General features: G+C 41.8%; 1 protein-coding gene across 3 annotated transcripts in view; it reads left to right on the top strand.

The window, feature by feature from the left end:
* grsm (granny smith) overlaps positions 1-19514 on the top strand; it is a 46404-nt gene extending 26890 nt beyond the window's left edge. For all 3 annotated transcript variants that reach the window (XM_045728458.2, XM_045728457.2, XM_045728459.2), the window contains exons 5-11: positions 3268-3357; positions 5046-5270; positions 5433-5611; positions 8570-8706; positions 10815-10978; positions 13361-13471; positions 17212-19514. In XM_045728458.2, the coding sequence (XP_045584414.1) occupies positions 3268-3357; positions 5046-5270; positions 5433-5611; positions 8570-8706; positions 10815-10978; positions 13361-13471; positions 17212-17367 (1062 nt within the window). In that variant the 3' untranslated portion in view covers positions 17368-19514. The remainder of the gene's footprint in view (positions 1-3267; positions 3358-5045; positions 5271-5432; positions 5612-8569; positions 8707-10814; positions 10979-13360; positions 13472-17211) is intronic.
* Positions 19515-21258: the final 1744 nt, after the last annotated feature.

Here is a 21258-nt window from a genome sequence, read left to right as displayed (position 1 = left end):
GATAGGTATGTTCATAATGAACTAGTTAATAAACCAAGCTTTGTTAAGGTGGAGAATTATTATGGATAATAATTCGGTGTTCTTTACTACAGTAAAAATATTAGATGAATATCTTGGTTGCCTTCAATGCATATTTTCTGGGGGGGAGCCCCGTCAGCTTCCCGGAGCTATCCAGGCTGATATGGATATATATATATAACTTTCTGGCATCAGTCAATGTGCATGAAGTTCTTGCCTACCAGGGACCACGAGCCAGAACCTGGCCCCCTCAGAAAGGCACGAGGAGCAATGGCCTATAGAAATCCCCGTGTGCGTGGAAGCATTCTATGTCTGCCATCGACCAGGTCTGGCACCCAGAAAGCTCCCCCAAAACAAACCCTAATTCTGGTGAAAATATTGCTACCGAAAGCTTATGCCTCAGTTCTGTGCCTTGTGGTGTGGTCTGTCTCTACAGGTAGTGTCTTCCCGTGGCTCCTTTCAGCAGATCAGTCCAGCTCGGTACAAGGCTGGTTTGTCCTTCTATTTGAGTCTTTGCATCTGGAGTTTCTGACTTGAGTCTGTCATCACTTGTATGGGGAGTAGGTGGCTTCATTGTTGGTCACCCACCTGCATGCTTCGTCTCGGCTGCAGTATGAAGTTTCCTGGCGGTCCTTTCAGTTTTCCTATCACTCCATAGGTGTACTTCAATCTCTGATAGGGTTATCTTGTCCTTCCTTTTGTGGTTGCTCCAGGACTGTCATCTTATGCCAAATACTGTCGCCTCATATTGTGCAGCGCTGGCGGAGCTGCTCCAGCTTGCGTTCGGCATTGACGTTACTTCTGCCCCATTCTGTAAGCTGTCTCGTGCATTGTTTTACTTCCAGCTTGCTCATGCGCCTCCTGAGCCATCCTGGTCTTTGGACCAGGGGCTCTTTTTTTCTCTCTTCTTGGTTTGTTGTGGCCCCTTTGGTTCAGGATTGTTTTTCTAAGGCTTTTTTTTTTTTTTTTTTTTTTTTTCTTTTTTCCCCTGTTGGCATTGGCCTTTGGAGGTCTGGTCGGGGAGCTTCATGTTCTCCAGCTCAGGGGTTTCGGCTCCTTCGGTCATGGTGGTAGGTTTGTTCGGTTGCAGCCGTCTCCTTCTTTTCTGGCGAAGAATGAGATTGCTGCTTTCCGGAGGAATCCTTGGGTTGTTGATGCTTGATTGGTCAGGCCGGGGGTGCATCATGTGTTATGTCCGGTTGCGGCTCTCCTCCGTTATTTGTGCGCCATGGCTTCGGTGGCTGGGGATGCGCTTTGGGTTGACCCGGTTTTCCTCCTTTCCTGTTCCTGGGCTTGGGTCTCTCAGGTCGTCCGCAGGGTTATTAATTCTAGCCAGCCTGCTGTCTATCCCCGTGCCCACGACATTCATAAGTTTGCTGCTTTGGTTGCCGTCTTTGGCAATGTCTTGGGTTGACATTCAGGTACAGGGTTTTTAGAGGTCGAATAGGGTCCTGGCCGCTCGCTACCTTATCAGTGTTCCTGGTAGGGCCTGCGTTGCATTGGGTCGGCAGCTACTGCCAGTAGTCTCAACTTCGCGTTGAGGAGTGAAAACTGACCGCCTTTGGGGTAAGTCCCTGTGTTTTTCCTTGTCTTTGGGTAGTTAGTTGCGGGGAGCCAATGGGGCTTCCCCCCAGAAAACCAGCGTTGAATGTAATGAAACACCATTTTCTGAGTGAGACCCAGAGACTCCCCGGCATCGCTCCCACCTTTCCTCCGGTTGGCAGTGTTTTCGTGGGATTTTGACAACCAGCCTAAGAACTGCCGGTTGGATCACCGGCGCGAGGGTCTGGGGGTTCCCCCTTCCCCCTCCCAAGGAGGGTGGGGGGGTGGGGGGGTGCGCAGACAGTGGCGCTGCAATGTGATGATGTCATGCTTGTTTGTTTATTTTCGTTTGGGAGTACTGTCCACTTCTTTGGCTTTCGGTAGCAATATTTTCATCAGAATAGAGGTTTGTGTTGGGACGCCTATCTTTCACAGTGCCAGACCCGGTCGATGGTAGACGTAGAATACTCCCAACCACACGGGGGTTTCTATAGGCCATTGCTTTTCGTTCCTCTCTGAGGGGGATCAAGTTCTGGCTCGTGGTCCCCGGTAAGCAAGAACACCATGCACATTGATGCCAGAAAGTTATACATATCCATATCGGCCTGGATATGGGCATATTAATCCGGGGAGGATATTACTCCCCTAGAATGAACTCGGACAGAAATATTATTTTCTATTTACTGTTCATTAGTGTGTATGTGTATGCTAATAATAACTTATTCAAGATTGAAAGAAATTATTATATTTTTATTGCACTGATACAGCATGTAAAAAAGATTGTATGGCATACAAATCCTTTTTGACCTTAGAAAACCTTTGTGGTAAAACGGATGGGCAGTTTAGAAGTGGCAGAGTTGTTAAATGTTGTGAAAGGGTTTCATGTAGGAAGTAGAACCTGTTAGAGGTTTAATGGTGTAAGGAGTAACTGCTTTGATATTACTGTATATGTAAAGTATGGCGTGGCAGTGTGACATTACTATGGCTACTTAATGTGTGGTATTTATGCATGGGGGGTCATAGGAGGGGGGGGGGTCAAAACTCAAAAAAAATCATAGTGGTGTGATATATTAATGAGAAAATCAGTTGGAGTAATGCTGGGATTTGAACCTGAATTCTAGTGAATCCCAGATGCATGCCTTACCCACTTGGTCATGATAGGACAAAAGCTATTCAGCAAGTTTTGAATAGCTTTCGTCCTGTCATGGCCAAGTGGGTAAAGACACGCTTCTGATATTCAGTAGAATGATGGTTCGAATTCCCGCATTGCTCCAATGGATTTTCTCGATGGAAGTCAAGGTTAGGATATTAGTGAAATGTGTAAACCTAGTGTATAATTGTAATCTGGTTACAGAGGCCAACCTGCTTTACAAACTGGTTGGGACTGAAAATCCCCAGTGTCTGAATAACTAGGTATAGAATCTCAATTTGTGCCTTCTACATAGGCTGTCATCCATCACTATACACACACATATGACTTGATAATATTCATTTCCATACACAAATGCTTGACTTTCTCTAAGATATCTTTGTATTATCTCAAATTTGATTGTGTAATTGCTAAAACACATTATTAACACTTTAACTGAAGCCTAGCAGATTGTTCCTTGTTATAATGAATGAATATATACAGTAATTAATAAATGCAGTTTCCTTTTAGGCACAAATTTTAAACTCATTGTTTTATGTATATCTTTCTGTCTACAGGCGTTGAATGATGCTGTTTATGGTGTTCGTCTTGCGGCCAGGATTGTTGACTCGCCAGCCAATGAGATGCACACAGATGCCTTTATTGAAGTATGAAATAACGATAAAGTATTTTCCTTTTCAATGTTAAGGCTGAAAATCTATAGACATGTCTTAAGTTTTCAGCATTTGTAAATTTATATTCAGTAGTATTGTATATACATTACTAGGAGGGGTACTTGGTGATGGGTGGGTACCCGACAATCTCCCACATCCCCCCTTCAACCATACTCCCCTCCCTCATCACTCCCTACTCTTCTCCCCTCCCTCATCACCCCCTACCCTTCTCCCCTCCCTCATCACCCCCTACCCTTCTCCCCTCCCTCATCACCCCCTACCCTTCTCTCCCGTCCCTTCGACCTCCCTACCCCTCATTCCATCTTGTCCCTTCCTACACTTGACCTTTCCCCTCATACTTCCGCCCATCACCTCCTCCCCTCATCCTCCCGCCCATCGCCTCCCCCTCCCTCCCCGTAATGTGTGTGTGTGTGTGTGTGCGCGCCTGTGTGCGAGCCCAGGCACGCATGTGTGTGCGCATTGTTATTTTGTTTTTGAAGGGTTCTGCATGCTGCTTCCTATTAGTCAGGAAGATAGTACAGTACTGATTAATTTGGATCATTTTGTGTTCCTTTATTAGGTACACCTATTTCCACAATCATCAAAATAGCCGTTATCAATTGAGCATTCATATAATTTCTCTGTGTCTTTGAGACTTGTCATTGGTGGCAAGTTTCTTCTCTGGAATGAGTTACTATGTTCTAAAATGCACTGCGGAGTTGGACTCAAACGCTGTAAAGGTTCCAGTTTATTTAGTCACAAATATTAGCCCATGTTTCATGCATTATTGAAGGAAAAGGAATATGGAGAAAATTTAAAAGCAGATGTCCATTGATGTATTCTTGAGAAAGATGACGTCACTGAAGCCTTTCATTGTTTGGATGATGTGGATGTTTGTTGACCAAACCACACAGTAGAAAGTGAAGGAACAACGATGTTTCGTCGTTGTCCCAATCGTTCACAATTGACTTGAGAATGGTCCAGGACGGATCGAAATGTCGTCGTCCCTTCACTTTCTAGTGTGTGTTTTTGGTCAACATATTTCACCCACGTTATTGTGACTCCTCGTCTGCATGGGGATGTTTTATCATACAGTGGCATCCCCAAAATTCATACCTCTATATAAGAGAGCCATCTAAATATCATACCGATTTTGTTACTGGAATGTCCAGTGGCAATTTAGATTTTTTCAGAGTTTAGCTCTGGATTTTTGTTATAAGTAAGGGTGAAAGCCATATTGTTTTATAGTGTAGCTATTTGCAGCAAACAGTATTTGTTTGTAATAGGTATCTATCATATGACAGGTTGAAATTAAGGGTTGGCACAGTAATATTCTCTCATAAACTGTGAGAAAGACTGTATGAGGGCAATCATCTTTAATATTGCTTGCCATAAGTTTTGAGTCCAGTACGAGGAGCTAATCTCTTGGAAAAGTCATTGGTCATAGGTGAAATAAAAATCTGTAGTTTTATTTTGAGTTTGACATAATATTTGCTTTAAGAAAGTTTCAAAATATTTGATGATAAATAATGAAAAAGCTAAATATTCACAAATTTAGAATAGATTGGAAATGATAGGCTGGATTTTGGAAAAGCCACTTCTCTGTATTTATCTGTAATGAAATATGTAGTTTATTCCGCAACTGAAAATACTCAATATGTGACTGGAATTTTTTTGAACAGGAAGTGCAGAAGGTGGCACAAGTTTTGGGAATCAAACCCCTAATTATTAGAGGCGAGGAGCTGGCTGCTAAAGGTTTTGGTGGTATATATGGTGTAGGAAAAGCCGCACTCCATCCTCCAGCTCTTGTTGTGCTTTCTCACACCCCACCTGGTGGAAGTGAAAATATTGCCTGGGTTGGCAAGGGTATTGTCTATGACACCGGCGGCCTAAGTATTAAAACCAAGGTGAGGAGTTATTCTCTGTGTTATACAAGTACCTGTATGTTATTGCTATAGATGTTGAATATATTGTAAGCCAAGATGCGAAAGGCAATTGCGTTAATTCTTTGTGACTTTATTTTTTAGCTTATATATATATAACTATCTGATCAATGGTTGCTTCATCAGACAAGCATGCCTGGTATGAAGCGAGATTGTGGAGGTGCGGCAGCAATATTAGGAGCCTTTTATGTTGCTGTTCAAGCAGGTTTTACACAAAACCTTCATGCTGTGTTTTGTTTAGCTGAAAATGCCGTTGGACCAAACGCAACCAAGCCAGATGATATTCATACATTATATTCAGGAAGGTAAATTAACTGCTTTTTAGTAAAAATTTGGGATAATGAATGTTAGAATATAAGTTATTTACAGCCAGTTCTGTTCTTGTCTGAGTTTCCAAATGTCTAATTTAGTCTGCATGCAAACTATATTAACCCTTGGCAGCGGTTATCGTCATACATTGATTCTCGGGGTAATGAGGTTATCGTCATACAACAATATAAACAGTTGTTGTCTGGGTTTTACTTGTATGATGCAAATATGGATATAATAGCTCATGTGAATTTAATGGAGTTTACCTTTACCATTTAAAAAAATCCTGCTACCTTTCATGGTTACTTGTACTAGGAAAAAGTGCTTGTGCCACATTGGTAGCTCATGCTTTCAATCAGTATTCTTGCCCATATGGTGCCAATTAGGACAAATGTCATCGCCCAGAGCCCAACACCATTGTATATTATGTCCATATCCTTTTCACTACTCTCTCTAGTTGTAATAGAGAATACCAGGAAAACCAATCAATTGAAATGTGTTATTGAAACCAATTGTATTATGGGAATTATGTGATTCATCATGTTAATCAACACACACATATACTGTACTCTTGTAAATGAAGAGAAACAAGTGATAAACACTCGGGGAACCATCTGAGGATAACATAGGGAGCATCATCAGAGTCGAGCACCGGGCGTTGACAGGTGCCACCCACACCCACCACACACACACTCTTCAAGAGCTCCTCCAATGGGATAAATGTTCATTTATTTTTATGTTTTTCTTACATTTGGATTCAAATTTATATTTCTTTAATGAAAAATTATTTGTTGGAATTTTTAAATTTTTTGTGCACATAGGCAGGTATGACCATTTCATCTGACCATTTCTCTATAGCTGCTGTCTAAGGGTTAAATATTTTTTATGAATGTTTTGAAATAAATTATTTCCTTTGCACGAGTTACGATGAACACTTACAAGTTTATCCCCTGGGTAATGAGGTTAGCTTCATATACTGTATTGATTTCAGTTATTATCACCTGGCTTTTATACAAATGATGTAAATGTGGTTATAATGCATCTATATAGTGATCTAATGAGTTCACCTAACCCCATGAAAACAAAAATCTGCCTTCATTTTTAACTATTCTCATAATGAGATTATAAACCACAGGATCCACAGGAGCTGTGATGAGGGCTCGAATCTATGCGAACCTACGCTCATGGGCTGAAATTAAATTCTCAAAGATATTAATAGGCCCCAGCCCTGTTGTGTTTGCTATATTAAATTCTAAATTCTAAATACTGTACTGTATGAGCTCACTTATCCGGGTTATATGGGAAGGATCTCCCACCAGATAAGCCAGACATCCAGATAACCAGAATTCTTACTGGCAAAGTCCAAACATTAATATTCACCATTTTTTGTTCCACCAACATAATTTAAATTTTCACACACAGTATAATTAAAAAATATACCAATACAGGCCCTGTACTGTAATTTAAGAAACTTCAGCATACCTTGTTGTAGTTCGTCTTCTTGATTGATATTGTACATCTTGAAATAAATAGTTCTTGAAAATTGACGTAACGGTCGGCCGAGCGGACAGCACGCTGGACTGTGATCCTGTGGTCCCGGGTTCGATCCCGGGCGCCGGCGAGAAACAATGGGCAGAATTTCTTTCACCCTATGTCCCTGTTACCTAGCAGTAAAATAGGTACCTGGGAGTTAGTCAGCTGTCACGGGCTGCTTCCTGGGGGGTGGAGGCCTGGTCGAGGACCGGGCCGCAGGGACACTAAAGCCCCGAAATCATCTCAAAATAACCTCAAGATAACCTAACACGTCACGTAACACGACACATATCCCAGGAGGCCTGGTTGACGACCGGGCTGCAGGGACGCTAAGCTCGGAAATCATCTCCAGGTGTGAGGGTAACACACCACTACTTTGCAGTACATGAGCTTAGCAAGGACAGTTGTGACTGCCAGCTGCTGAAGCATCACTGGTTGAAGGCTCTTGGTTTTGTGGTGAGCTTAGCAAGGACAGTTGTGACTGCCAGCTGCTGAAGCATCACTGGTTGAAGGCTCTTGGTTTTGTGGTGAGCTTAGCAAGGACAGTTGTGACTGCCAGCTGCTGAAGCATCACTGGTTGAAGGCTCTTGGTTTTGTGGTGAGCTTAGCAAGGACAGTTGTGACTGCCAGCTGCTGAAGCATCACTGGTTGAAGGCTCTTGGTTTTGTGGTGAGCTTAGCAAGGACAGTTGTGACTGCCAGCTGCTGAAGCATCACTGGTTGAAGGCTCTTGGTTTTGTGGTGAGCTTAGCAAGGACAGTTGTGACTGCCAGCTGCTGAAGCATCACTGGTTGAAGGCTCTTGGTTTTGTGGTGAGCTTAGCAAGGACAGTTGTGACTGCCAGCTGCTGAAGCATCACTGGTTGAAGGCTCTTGGTTTTGTGGTGAGCTTAGCAAGGACAGTTGTGACTGCCAGCTGCTGAAGCATCACTGGTTGAAGGCTCTTGGTTTTGTGGTGAGCTTAGCAAGGACAGTTGTGACTGCCAGCTGCTGAAGCATCACTGGTTGAAGGCTCTTGGTTTTGTGGTGAGGCTTCATTTTTCCTCTTCACAATATTGTGCGTCGCTTTAAACCTGGAAATGTTAGGTTATTCCAAGAGCCATCAAGGAGGCCCTCTTTCAATCCTTCAACTTTAAACAGAGTTAACAATTGTTGGGCTTCTTTCAACAACATTGAATTCTCCTGTTAGTCACAAATACAAAATTTCAGTCATCAATCCAAAATGCTTAAACTTATTCTTAAACTTAATCAAGTTGTATATTTTTAAATTTGATCAACATGATGTTGAATGTTGTTACAGTATACATACATAGTCAATGCTCTCATGAATGTGCACACATGTTCACGCACATAAAGAGTGCATGTACGTATACACACTTTAATCTTTTTCTGCATATCATTAATGTAAACTTCATGACTGTAGAACTGTAGAAATCAACAATACTGATGCTGAGGGTCGTCTTGTGTTGAGTGATGGAGTGGCATATGCCGCAAAAGACTTGCACTGCACAACCATCCTGGATATGGCTACACTTACAGGCGCACAAGGAACTGCAACAGGTGGGTCTGTGCTAGATTTAATTACTGTACTGTATATTGTATTTAAGTGCAGCTTTTTGCCTGGTTTCTTTCTATAAATATAACTATAGCTTGTAGTTTGGTGGGAAGTAGAATACTGATTCAATGCATCTTGGGCATAATGAATTTTAATAATGTTTCCAGAGGTTTTCATTTGTTAGATTATTGTTGTAGGTTACCGTAAAGGTAGGCATTAGGATTAAACCGAGTTTGTAGTTTAATGGGCTGCATTCTCAATATTAAATGCAGCATATTTACTCTGGGGAGCCCCTTGTGGCTTCCTGAAGCTATCCTATCTACTACTAGATATTGCTCCTATCTACTACATCTCCCTCAGTAGAGGGATATGTAGTAGAGTAGCTACAGGTACGAGTAGCTACAGCTACAGGCAACGAGAGGGTAGTCTACTACTACCCTCTCCCTCTCTAAGAACTCTGCAGAGTTCTTATGCTTGCCAGGGACTAGATCCAGAAGTTTGCCACTTCATATAGACAGAGAGAGCATGTGACGGTCTACCACCTCACCGATACAGCATCTAGAAAGTCAACGAAGCATTACAGCCACTATTGGGTTCACAAGACTGTGATCTACTCATGCCCATGATGTTTGTTAATATACTGTATTTGTGGCTGGCTTTTCAAACATGTCCTGGGCTGATATTCGAGCACATGGATTTTGCAAGTCTCAAAGGGTCTTGGTGGTCCAGTATTTTGTCACTGTTCCTGGGCTCAGTCATATCTGTGTTGCTTTAGGCTGTGTTTCTCAGTCTGTTTCCTTTGTCATAGTGCCTGCTAGCGCTCCTCCTCTTTGTTAAGTCCCCTTGGGTTTCTTCTGTGTGATTAGTTAGCTTCTGAGAGCCAGAAGGGGCTCCCTCAGAAACCCAGCATTGAATGTAATAAAATGTCTCTGGTTGAGTCCCAGTAGCTCTCTGTCTCCCGCCCTTCCAAGCTTGTTGTTGAAGGTGATGGCATCTGTTCCAGAACTGACTTGGTTGGTGGGGGGCTGGGGCTCTGGGACCCCTGGTGGCCATTGGTTGGTACCAACTGGTTTGAGCTAGTTTCAAGAGATTTTATTGTTTATTTACATTGAGGGAGATGTTTGGTAGCTTTTGAGGCTTTAGTTCTTGTGAACAAGGCAGTGGTCTGTAATGCTTCATTGGCTTTCTTGGTAATGTATTAGTGGGGGTGCCAGAATGTCATTCGCTCTCCGTGTCTAAGAGAAGGGGGACCAGTTCTGGCCCTGGTTCTCAGTAAGCCAAACAGAGCTTGGTGACTGATGGGATCTAGTAGATAGCAATCTCAATGAGATAGCTTCAGGGAGCCACCAGGGCTCAAACAGAAAGAGGCATTTCATTGTATTCAATACTGGGTTATTTAAGCTACTTGGGAACATTGGAACTTTTATGCCTGAAACACTGTGGTTAACTAGTGGCTTTATGTAATATACATTTACTGTAGCTCCAAGGTAGCAATTGTAGTATGTTCCTTTCTATATTTTATGAATTAAATATTATGTTGACCAGACCACACACTAGAAGGTGAAGGGACGACAATGTTTCGGTCCGTCTTGGACCATTTTCAAGTCGATTAAATATTATTCTTATTTGAAGTTTTTAATGTGATGAGGCCCTCTTGAAATATTTAATGGACACCTATTGTGAAAAATTAAAACCAAAATAAACTTGTCATAAGATTCATTATTTGTAGTCTGTCTAATTACTTTTGAGTTTATGGTGAAATTATAAATGTAAATACCTGTGTATTATAAAAAAAGTAAATTGATCATTAATAATCATATCATAATACTTAGGTGTTTAGTTTAATGTAATCATCTTGTACTGTACTTACCAAGTGATAGCAAGTTGCATATCTGTTTGGGTGGTTAATTACTTTGAAAAGAAAATGCAGATGCCCATGAAGTGCATTGCAAAAGAAAAAGAGGTTTATCTGTAAAACTTGGTGAAACACAAATGTGTAGCAATATACTGGATACTCATGTATGTTGTACTTCTAAATGTAACATTTTTGTTCACTTAATAGTAAGATCTTTTCACATAAACCTTACTTGTAATGGAACTGTTTCATTTTCAGGCAAATTCCATGGAGCAGTGATAACTAACTCACAAGAGTGGGAGGAGGCGGCAGTAACAGCTGGGCAAGCTTCTGGGGATCTAATACACCCTCTTCCTTATTCTCCAGAACTTCATTTTGCAGAGTTTGCCTCTGCTGTAGCAGATATGAAGAATTCTGTGGCAGTAAGTCTTATCTTTTGCAATTGATTTTTTTATACTGGTTAGTACTTACGGCTCTTGTTAGCCAGTTTACAACTCTTCCTTCCCATAGCTCATCTTGTGCCTTACTCTATATTATAATATTCACTCTAACAGAGTAGAGTAAAATCTTCCCTTCTTCAGATCTGCTACCATTTGCATGCCTTGGATCCTGATATGTTCACAAGCTCCCCTTCTTCCCCTGCTCTCCTTCAGTCTGAGTCTGTGTGTGTATGTACCTCTGGTGCCACCAGCCAGCATTTCCATCCACCTTCCCAATCTTTCCCTACACATTTTCACTTTGTCCCTCCACCTCTTCTATCTTCTTTACCCTTTGTGGGCCCTTCCAACTCTAGGTTCCATCGTCCTTGTCAGTCCTCTCTGTTTTTTGGCCCATGTCATAAGAATGTCTTGGCTGATATTCACCAATCACTCATGTCACCCACTCTTGTTCTCTTTCCCCACCCGAGATGATTGCAGCTATCTTACAGTACCCTAACACTAGCATTCCTGCATCTATCAGTCAGAGAAAGAAGCCTTATTTCATGTCTTAATGCTCTGCACCATGCTGAGTTAAGCCTCGGTTTTGGTGCCTTTCGTTCATTCCCCACCCAGAGTTTGTATGTTGAAACCCGCATCCTGTCTTTACAGGTTTGTTGTGATTCTTACTGCCTTCGCTACCTGGCATGGTCCCCACTCCTGCTTGTACCATGCTTAACTGTTACCTCTCAGGAGGACCCTACTCCCTCATGCCATCCTCCTTTTCCTGCAAAGGTGGCTTGTTTGCAAGATTTTCTTTCAGTTCACATTGGTAATGTCTCTTGTGTTGTTCCCGCTTTGCCCTCTAGGAGGGTACCACTTGTGAAATTTTGCAAGATCCTGACCCAAATGGTGAAAGCCTATATTCCCCCAACTGTTTTGAAAAGTCTTTTCATTGAACATTTTTTCCTCTCACTTTCATTCCATTGCTTTATTCACTGATGGGAGTCTAAGTCTGCTGACTTAGACTCAATAATTTGGGATGGGAGTGCCTGCACTATTATGGTGCGACTTCCCTGAGTTTCCTTTTCATGGGTCCATTCCATGCTCCATCTCTCGTCTCGCTCCCGAGAGAGGAGAGCTCGGAATGGCACGGGTCTCTTTCCATTAACTCTGGTCTTTGACCATCTTGTCAGATTTATATCTACCACTTACCCCTGGAGAATAGTATCTTCATAGCAAAACTTTATGCAATTTTGCATGCTCTTTAGCAGCTGCTTTCTCTACATCAACATTGCTGTCATTGAGGTTGACTCTTACATATTCCCTCATGGCTCTGGAGTCTTTTAAACTTTATCCTCTGGTGGTCTAAATCCAATACTGGCCATTTCTTATAAATTGCAGATATATAGCAGTCAAATTTTCCTGATTTCCCAGCCATATGTGAGTTCCCTTGAAAGAACTCTCAGCTGCCACTACTAAGGAAATCATTCATGCTTGCAATATTTCTTGGAAAGGGTTTTCCTGTTTGGATCCATGCTGCAATCTGCGACCATTGGCAGGGTCTTTTGGCTAGCATTACAAGTAATGAATTTTGTGCTCTTAAACATTACCGTTTTTCCTTGGCTTTCCTCCTACCACCATAATAAGCAACTGGAGACTGCTTTGGCTAGGTTGCATGTCAGTCATACCCCAACCTGTCCTCCTACAAAGAACATTGCATTTTGCTCCTATGCATTACATAAGGCAAAAAATTGTCATGACACTTTTAAAGTTACCATTTTCTTGACGTTACGAGGATATTCTGCACACCCACCCAACTCATGGTCACTTAATGGAACAACATTCAGTGGAGTAACATCCTGCTCCATTTTGTCCAAACTGAGTTGGCCCACTTGCAGCCGTGCACCTCCTTATTGATTACCCATTTTTGGGATGTTCAAGTGTCTTGCTTTCCTGATCTCCCTAGGGATCATTTGTCACTCATTACAATCCTTAGTGAATCTGATACCTTTTGATATCATTCACCTTATGTCCTGCTCTTGTATTGGCATCTTGAGTGATATTTAACGCCTTTTGAATATCTTGTGAAACAGACGGTGTACATTTTCTCTCCGGCTTGGCGCCGTATTTTGACAATTACGTACTTACTCCCCCACATTATATCCTTTTGTTTTATGAAGTTTTTGGGTTTATATTTATGAATTATTGTATATGCCAAATATTCTGGACCTAATTATGTCTTGAATTTGTGGTTTGGAAAGTTGAGGAAGCATTAAATGTGTAATGCACTACTGTACTATATATAGACTTGCAAAATGCTCTAGAATGATTATCTCGTGGACAGAATTGGTTTGGGAGAATATTAAAATTGTTTTTTGTTTTCAGGACCGGACAAATGCAACTTCTTCCTGCGCTGGTCTTTTCATTGCAGCTCATCTAGGTTTTGATTTTCCAGGAAACTGGATTCACGTTGATATGGCATATCCAGTTCATAGTGTGAGTATTGTTCATTTATTTGTGGAAATGTGTTTCTGGAAGACATTTTTATTATTTTATTTTGTATTGCTCTCTTACTGCTGTTAACACTATCGCTAATGAACAAATCCACAAGGGCCGTGACGAGGATTTGAAAATGCATCCGGGAGCATACCAGACACTGCCTTAATCCACTATCGCTAGCTTTGGGCACTGCTCGCGTCCACTTTTTTTCTCTCGAGTCCTAGCCGAGGACTGCGCTCGCGTCCAATACAGGGTACAAAAATATTTGTATAAAATTCATTTTTTATCCGATCAACTTCGGGAGAGTTTCAAAATAAGCGCCTTTAGAATGCGCACAATTTGATACCAAAATAAAAGATGTAACACAAAACTTGATGTCAGAACACTTGAAAGATTATAAATATTGTACATTTTTGGTCAAAATTTTAAAATATTTGTTAATATTCTATTTATTGTGCTATTATTATGGGACTACAGTAGTAGCCAGGGCTACTTCGTGCATACGCGCGGAGCGTGATACTGTTAACTTTCCTAACTGTTGGGAATATTTCACAACTTCTTGTTCTGCTGCTCCCAATGGTACAGTTGGCATGTATACACTACTGCAGTTGGTGGTATATCTTCCTATATACTACACACCTTGCTAACTCTAGCCACAACACTGCTATTATTATCATCAGAATCCTGATCACTAAATCCTAAATATGAATAATTTTCCATAAGTTTAGAAAATATAGGAACATGAGGTCTCATTTCATGATGTATAGCTGCACCAAACCATGTCTGTGTGTGTGTGTGTTTGGATGTCTGCATCGTGCCATGAACGTCGTAACCAGCATTCGGTTCACTGGTTGCTGAAATTTGTATGTAGTTTTAATCATAGTCAGGATCTCTTATGACATTATCATAGTTAATTTATCACTGTTATTTATTTTATCATTATTGAGTGAGTTGTGGGCACGAGATGCATGGCTTTGCTGTGAGTTGCTGCTGCACGCACTACTTGTGGCCGCCCTCTCAGTACTGAGAGGGAGGGGTAGCCCATGATTTTTTCCCAATATGGCATCTGTTTACTGGAGGCTTGAGGGAGCAGATGTGAGCCCCGAATTCCATATGTACTCATGGGAATGTTAAATCTTGTGTTGTACTTGTAACGATTCTATTGTTACGTAAAGTATGGTGACAATAAACACAGATACTAAGAGAAATATATATATATTTTTGGACGAATGTAGTATACAGAAGTTTGCAGGTGACATTTGGCGAGTAATGGTTTGATAGCGAGTTTAGTGCACTGAGAGTAGGTACAGTATCTTGCAAATGTTATCTTGAAGTTATCTTGAGATGATTTCGGGACTTAGTGTCCCCGCGGCCCGATCCTCGACCAAGCCTCCACCCCCAGGAAGCAGCCTGTAGCAGCTGTCTATCTCCCAGGTACCTATTTACTGCTTGGTAACAGGGGCATCAGGGTGAAAGAAGCATTTTGCCCATTTGTCTCCGCCTCCACCGGGAATCGAACTCGGAACCTCAGGACTACGAATCCGAAGCGTTGTCCACCCAGCTGTCAGGCGCCCTCTGTTCTAAAGTGTCTGTTCTAAACCACACTTGAAAGTAGACTGGTTATTACTCGCTACTCTGCTGCTTATATGCTCGGGCAACACCTCATCGTTCTCCAAAGGTTGGCAGGAATATTAACTGTAAGTAGGGAAAGGTTTGAGTTCAATAATTAGTATTAATGAGATTTGCTTCTTGCATTAGGCTAATGAGTTAAGAGAGAGTATATTATTGGCATAATCTACTCGCTATATACTATAAAACTTCCTCAATCACGTCGTGCAGTTTAAGGATAGTTAGCGAGATCATTCCCAGCCGTCTTGCACAGTGGAAGGGTTAATAGCTTGTCTGATAGACCCATATGGTATTCTTCAACTTAGTAACTGTGGTCATCTGACTGACTACCATTGATTACAAGTCAGTTTGAGTGTCCCAATTGTTTCTCATCTGACGGAATATATTCAGTAGTAGTAGTAGTATGCAGTTGTTTTAGTGAATGATTTATGCTTTTGGCATAGTTGAGGTTATCTTGAGATGATTTCGGGGCTTTTAGTGTCCCCGCGGCCCGGTCTTCGACCAGGCCTCCACCCCCAGGAAGCAGCCCTTGACAGCTGACTAACACCCTGGTACCTATTTTACTGCTAGGTAACAGGGGCATAGGGTGAAAGTAACTCTGCCCATTGTTTCTCGCCGGCGCCCGGGATCAAACCCGGGACCACAGGATCACAAGTCCAGCATGTCCGCTCGGCCGACCAGCTCCCTCGAGAGTTTTCATGCTCTATTAGTTGTTTCATCAGATTCAGTCTTCTACCCATTATGTTAAAATTGGGGAGGAGGGAAACAGTTTTGTGATCCCAGGCAGTGTTATAATAATTTACTGTATTATATAATATGGCACATGAAATACAATTGTTTATTATATAATACAGTACTGTATATCAATTAGAATTAATATGCAATATGTGAATTAAATTATATGCAGATAGTAAGTCACAGTAATGTGGTTGAAAATTACACCCGACACACAATGACAGAAAGAAGTGTTAAGTCTACAGACATGAACGATACTCCTTCTCTCATGTTAGGGACTGCTCACCCTATAGATTGGTCTTTCTCTGCAATGTTATTTCCTGCCTCCGCTCTTCACAGATGCCAGCTTGTCGAATCTGCTCTTACACACAACAACTAGGCGAGTATACAGCACGAACACACACAAATCACAATTGCGTGATTAAGGCAACGTCTGGGATCCTCTCGGTCGTAGGTTCGAACCCTCGTCACAACCCTTGTGGATTTGTTCATATAGCATGAACCTTGGTCCTGTTACCTCGCATTGAAACCTTGCATATTGGCTTTCTGTACCACTCCTTCTTTACATGACTTGATAATGGTCCAGGATACACACATTTATCACTTCCTTTATTTTCATTTGTGTTGGTTGGGTGTCTAGAAATATTTATAATATAGTAATGGGAGCCGGTCGGCCGAGCGGACAGCACGCTGGACTTGTGATCTGTGGTCCCGGGTTCGATCCCAGACGCCGGCGAGAAACAATGGGCAGAGTTTCTTTCACCCTATGCCCCTGTTACCTAGCAGTAAAATAGGTACCTGGGTGTTAGTCAGCTGTCACGGGCTGCTTCCTGGGGGTGGAGGCCTGGTCGAGGACCGGGCCGCGGGACACTAAAACCCCGAAATCATCTCAAGATAACCTCAAGATAGTACTGTACGAGTTAAATGATTCGAAGTCCGCTGAACCCAATATTTGGGCTATCTGGACAAAATTGCATCCAGATAATTTTCTGGCAAAACTGGACAGAAATCTGGATAACCGGAGACTAGGTAACGTAAATTTTCCTGAACTACACATTTCAAGATCTGCAATGTCTTAACAAGACGACAAACTACAACAAGATAAGCTAGAGTTTGTTTAAAATTATATCTTTGATTTATAGTGTGTGTGGAAATTCAAATTATGTTGGTTGTGGTACCAAAAGTGCGAATATGATAATTTTTGGATTTCCCTGGTAAAAATTCTGCTTATCTTGATGTCTGGCTTATCTGGTGAGGGATCCTTCATATATAGTCTGGATAAATGAGCTTAGATATGTAAATTATCATTATTTATATATATGAAGGATAGTTATGCTTACCATAATATAGATTAATATGCGTTATTCTTTCAGGGTGAGAGAGCTACAGGCTATGGTGTGGCCTTATTACCAGCTCTCTTTGGTCATTACTCCCAAAGCAGAATTCTCCGTAATCTAGCACCCAAATCAACCGAAAATGGAGAGTGCGAAAATGACTGCAATGCTTCGAAGAAGATGAGATTATCCTAGTGTTTTAAACTGTCAGTAATATATCGGTACAAGTGTAATTGTAAAATAGTATTCTTTTGACAATAATGCCTTCCGACTTTAGCCTTTGTGAAATTTTCTCTCGACTGTATTGTGTTCTATCCACTTTCAGTTACAGCCATATTAATGGGACGTCTCAGGTAACATCACTAGGAGTATTTATGATCATTTAAAATTCAAGAGTCTTGAGTCTTTAATTGCCATGTTGTACCCACAGTTGAAAATTACTTACACTACCATCAACAGTTTGATGTATTTTAATGTTAATCAGAATTCATGTTACTCAGCCTATCCAACAGGCAAAATATGCTTGAGTAATATTAAATCAACTTGAGATAGTTTGACATGTTGCATAATAACAGGACTATATTTAACATTGTGAATGTTGATTTAATGATAACTGCCATTTTCCCAGATTTTCCCGGGAGATTGCAAGGCAGTTTTTTGTCACTATTTAGAACTTTTCTAACAAGTGAATCAAATTTTTAGCAAGTATTTATGGAATATGTTTTTGTTTTAATATTAGTGAAAAAGTATCTTAGTTTTAAATTCATGAAGCAGTTCTTGCTGTGCTTCTTGGTTTATTTCTTTCAGTTGTATATGAGATTATATTTACATTAAGTAAGAATGTTTAAAGAAGATATATTTGGGGTTATACATTCACAAAAGACCGAGTGTTACCAGTTATATTTTCTCATTCTTTTTTTTATCTATACTCAAAACTATTTACAATTAATTTATATGTATTCACTTAACTAAAGCCTATTTGATTGGTAGAAATATGGTGCACAAATATCAGTTTGACTTGTGAATAGAAAGTTACTGGCGAGTAATAGTGGGTGGGTGATCCCAGTGGGTGCCCCGCTAGGATCATGTAGCTCATCCTTGAAGGATGGAGCACTCCTGGTCTCTCTCCTATCCTTTGGCCAGACTCGTGCTTGACGGCCGCTCTCCAGGTCGTCAGAGCATTCCCGTCACCATTTAGAGACTGTGTTCCAGAAGTGGGTTCTAACTGCTGCATTTATGTTGTGCACCAAGTGCAAAGCACGGATCTCAAGTTATTCAAAGTGTTGTCAGTGTTTAATGTGTTTCATAATAACAGGAAATGGGATGTACAGGTCATCTTTTGTAGTACCTGCACGTGGGACAAAAGAACAAATCCGATCAACACCAATAGTTGCTAAAGTTATTGTAAATAAGCAGCTCAACAGTTTGGCTAATACAAAAAAATCTTATGGTGAGTATTACCTTTATTTTCTTAATTTTAAAAAACAATAAGTAGATTCATTACGATAATGATTTCCCAGCTATTCTTAAAGATGCCATGTTGGCAAAACATTGAATAAACTGAGGTTCCTGCTCTGCACTATAAGATAAACATACAGGAAAATGCAAAACATGCCTATTGGCCTGTGTAAGGAAGCTTGGATTTATATCAAGCTAGTCCCATTTATGTACTTACCTATCCAAAGCTTCAAACTTTTCAGTGAGTTTGATGTTATTTGGTAACCTGTTCCACGGAGTTCAATTTTTTGAGTCAATGTTGATCATACAGTAATCATTTCTGTCAAAAGTTCTACAATGGGAATCTGTTGTTTCATATTCTAACTTGGGTCGATATTTTTTAACCCCTTCATCGATTGTACACTTCAGTCACGGCCTATAAGTCACGCCCTATAAGTTCTATACCTTTCGTCAGTACTTAATATAAATTGTTTTCTTGTTGCCTCTTCAAAAGAGGAAGTTTTAATGCCTGGAACTAAGTAAATCATCTCTTTGGCTATAAATATTCTTTAAGAACATACATTCTATAGCACAATGGGCTTGGTGTGTTCTTCACAGTTGGAAACTTGTGTGTGTTTAAATGCATGAAGGTACACAGGTAATTTAGTCACTGCTCCTGGTGCATTGTGATTGCCAAATTCACATGTTAAGAATAACTTGAAACATTTTATTTAGCTTCTGTTTATAATAAGCCATTTACATATATTTATATCTTAACATTTATATAATTTGTTCTTTTATGTGACAATGCAAGACCATATTATATTCCCTTTGTGAAAAAATACATATATAATTACTGTAAATACATATATAATTACTGTAAATATACATTATTCACAGTGACATTTAATGTCCATCAATTTACTATGTTAATCAAATCTAACTTTTGTGCTGATGGCTGTGACACCAATTGCAATACTGTTCTGGATAAATTATCCTACATGTCATTTTCCACCATCGACCGGGGTAGTTACCCAGAAAGAAAAGAAACTAGGAACTCTATCCTCTACTTTCCCCCTCCCCGATAAGAGGGAGAGGGGAGCCGGCCGGCCTTTCACCACTTCAGTTCTCGTCTCATGTGCTTGGTGGTTAATGGTCACATCTGGCCTCACTTTCTTTTTGTGGATTTTGCCCTGTATGGCTACCAGATGTGTGTGTGGTGTAGTGGCCAGGTGTTCTTTGTACTTGGGGCTGCATCTCCCCAAATGCTTCGTAGGTTGTGTACTTGGGTGCCAGGGTTACTTTCCCTAGACGTTCGAGACTCGCTCTCCATTGGAGGGCTTCGTTGCGTGACGTTGTCTTCACCTTTGGGGTAAGTCGGTGGTTTTGAGCTTTCCGTCTTGACTCGTGTAGGGGAAGTGTTATTGGCTGAGAGGGGGGGGGGCACTGTGGCTGGGGCAGTCTGCAACCTATGCGCCGGCGGACATTTCCAGCTGCTAGTTTGCTTGCATTGTTGTTTCATGGGCTTGTTCTTTGTTCATTTTCAGGAATTTTCCCTCTGTGAATGGAGGTGGTCTGCCTAGCTGCTTCATTAGGCCAGCCTAGGTTGCCTAGGCTTTTCTCCTCTGTTGCCCTTGAGGTTTCACCTCTGCCAGTCAGTTTCCCTGTTTATAAGCAGGGGGGTCTACCGGCTTCGCTGGCCTCGGTGCCTGGGCTTCCCTTATGGCTAACGTACCCTGTGGGCCCCAGCAAACCCCCATGGGCTCGGTAATATGGATCCGTCCATTCTCACTTTGTGCAAATTTGACGGTTGTTCGTCACCTCTGCCTCAGTATGACGATCACCCTTTCTGCCTCCACCTTGCTGCCTATTGGGTCGGTGGCACCAATGACCTGGAGTCTTGCGGGACTTGTTCCCTGCTTGTGCTTCAGTTACCCCTTGCTCGTCTGCAGATTAGTGGAGTCAGGCGGCGTTGCAAGCTTCCCTCTCATTCTTGCAACGTGCCTGGTTGGTTGCCCAGTTGGAGGCCCCCAAGCTACCCTGTTTGGATTTTAGGGCCCAGGATTTGATTCTGTCTGCACCCCCAGTTCCTTTCCAGGTGGGTGCATTTGCCTTGCTCCTCTCTCCCTTCTTCCTGCTCCAAACTATCTGAGGGTTCCGGAGTCGGGGTGGGGTTTAGATTGGATTGAGGCTCGGGTGGTTTCGGGGACTGCCTCTTCAGATTCGGGCGCGGAGGTGGTCGAGCCCCACCACCAATACGTGAAACCCAGGTCCTCTAGGTTTTTTGTTTCCCGCATCACTGCTGAGGTGTCGGTCAATTGGGCAAGTTTGTACTCGTCTCGTTACCCTCTTGTGCTTGCACTTCGGCTCTTCGAGTCCGCCTCTTCTCCGTCATTCTCCTGGGGTGCACACTACTGGGCTAATTATGCTCCTGTCTCCCAGTCTTGGGTTACCTGTCTTGTCTGGTGTACGCAACTGTGGTACTAATGTATTTTATTCCCTCGGTCTTGTGTTAACAGACACAGTGGTCATTAGATTTTCTTTCTTTTATTATTCGCGCTGGTTTTTGTGCCCTGTGTGCCCGTCCGGCTCCCAAGCCTACGGCTATCGGTATCCTGTCTGTATTATTGCTTTTTTAGCCATGGGGCT

The sequence above is a fragment of the Procambarus clarkii genome, chromosome 85 (assembly GCF_040958095.1).
Source record: "Procambarus clarkii isolate CNS0578487 chromosome 85, FALCON_Pclarkii_2.0, whole genome shotgun sequence".
Lineage (NCBI taxonomy): Eukaryota > Metazoa > Arthropoda > Malacostraca > Decapoda > Cambaridae > Procambarus > Procambarus clarkii.
The sequence above is the reverse complement of the archived record's forward strand: the minus strand, read 5'-3'. Positions and strand labels throughout refer to the sequence as shown.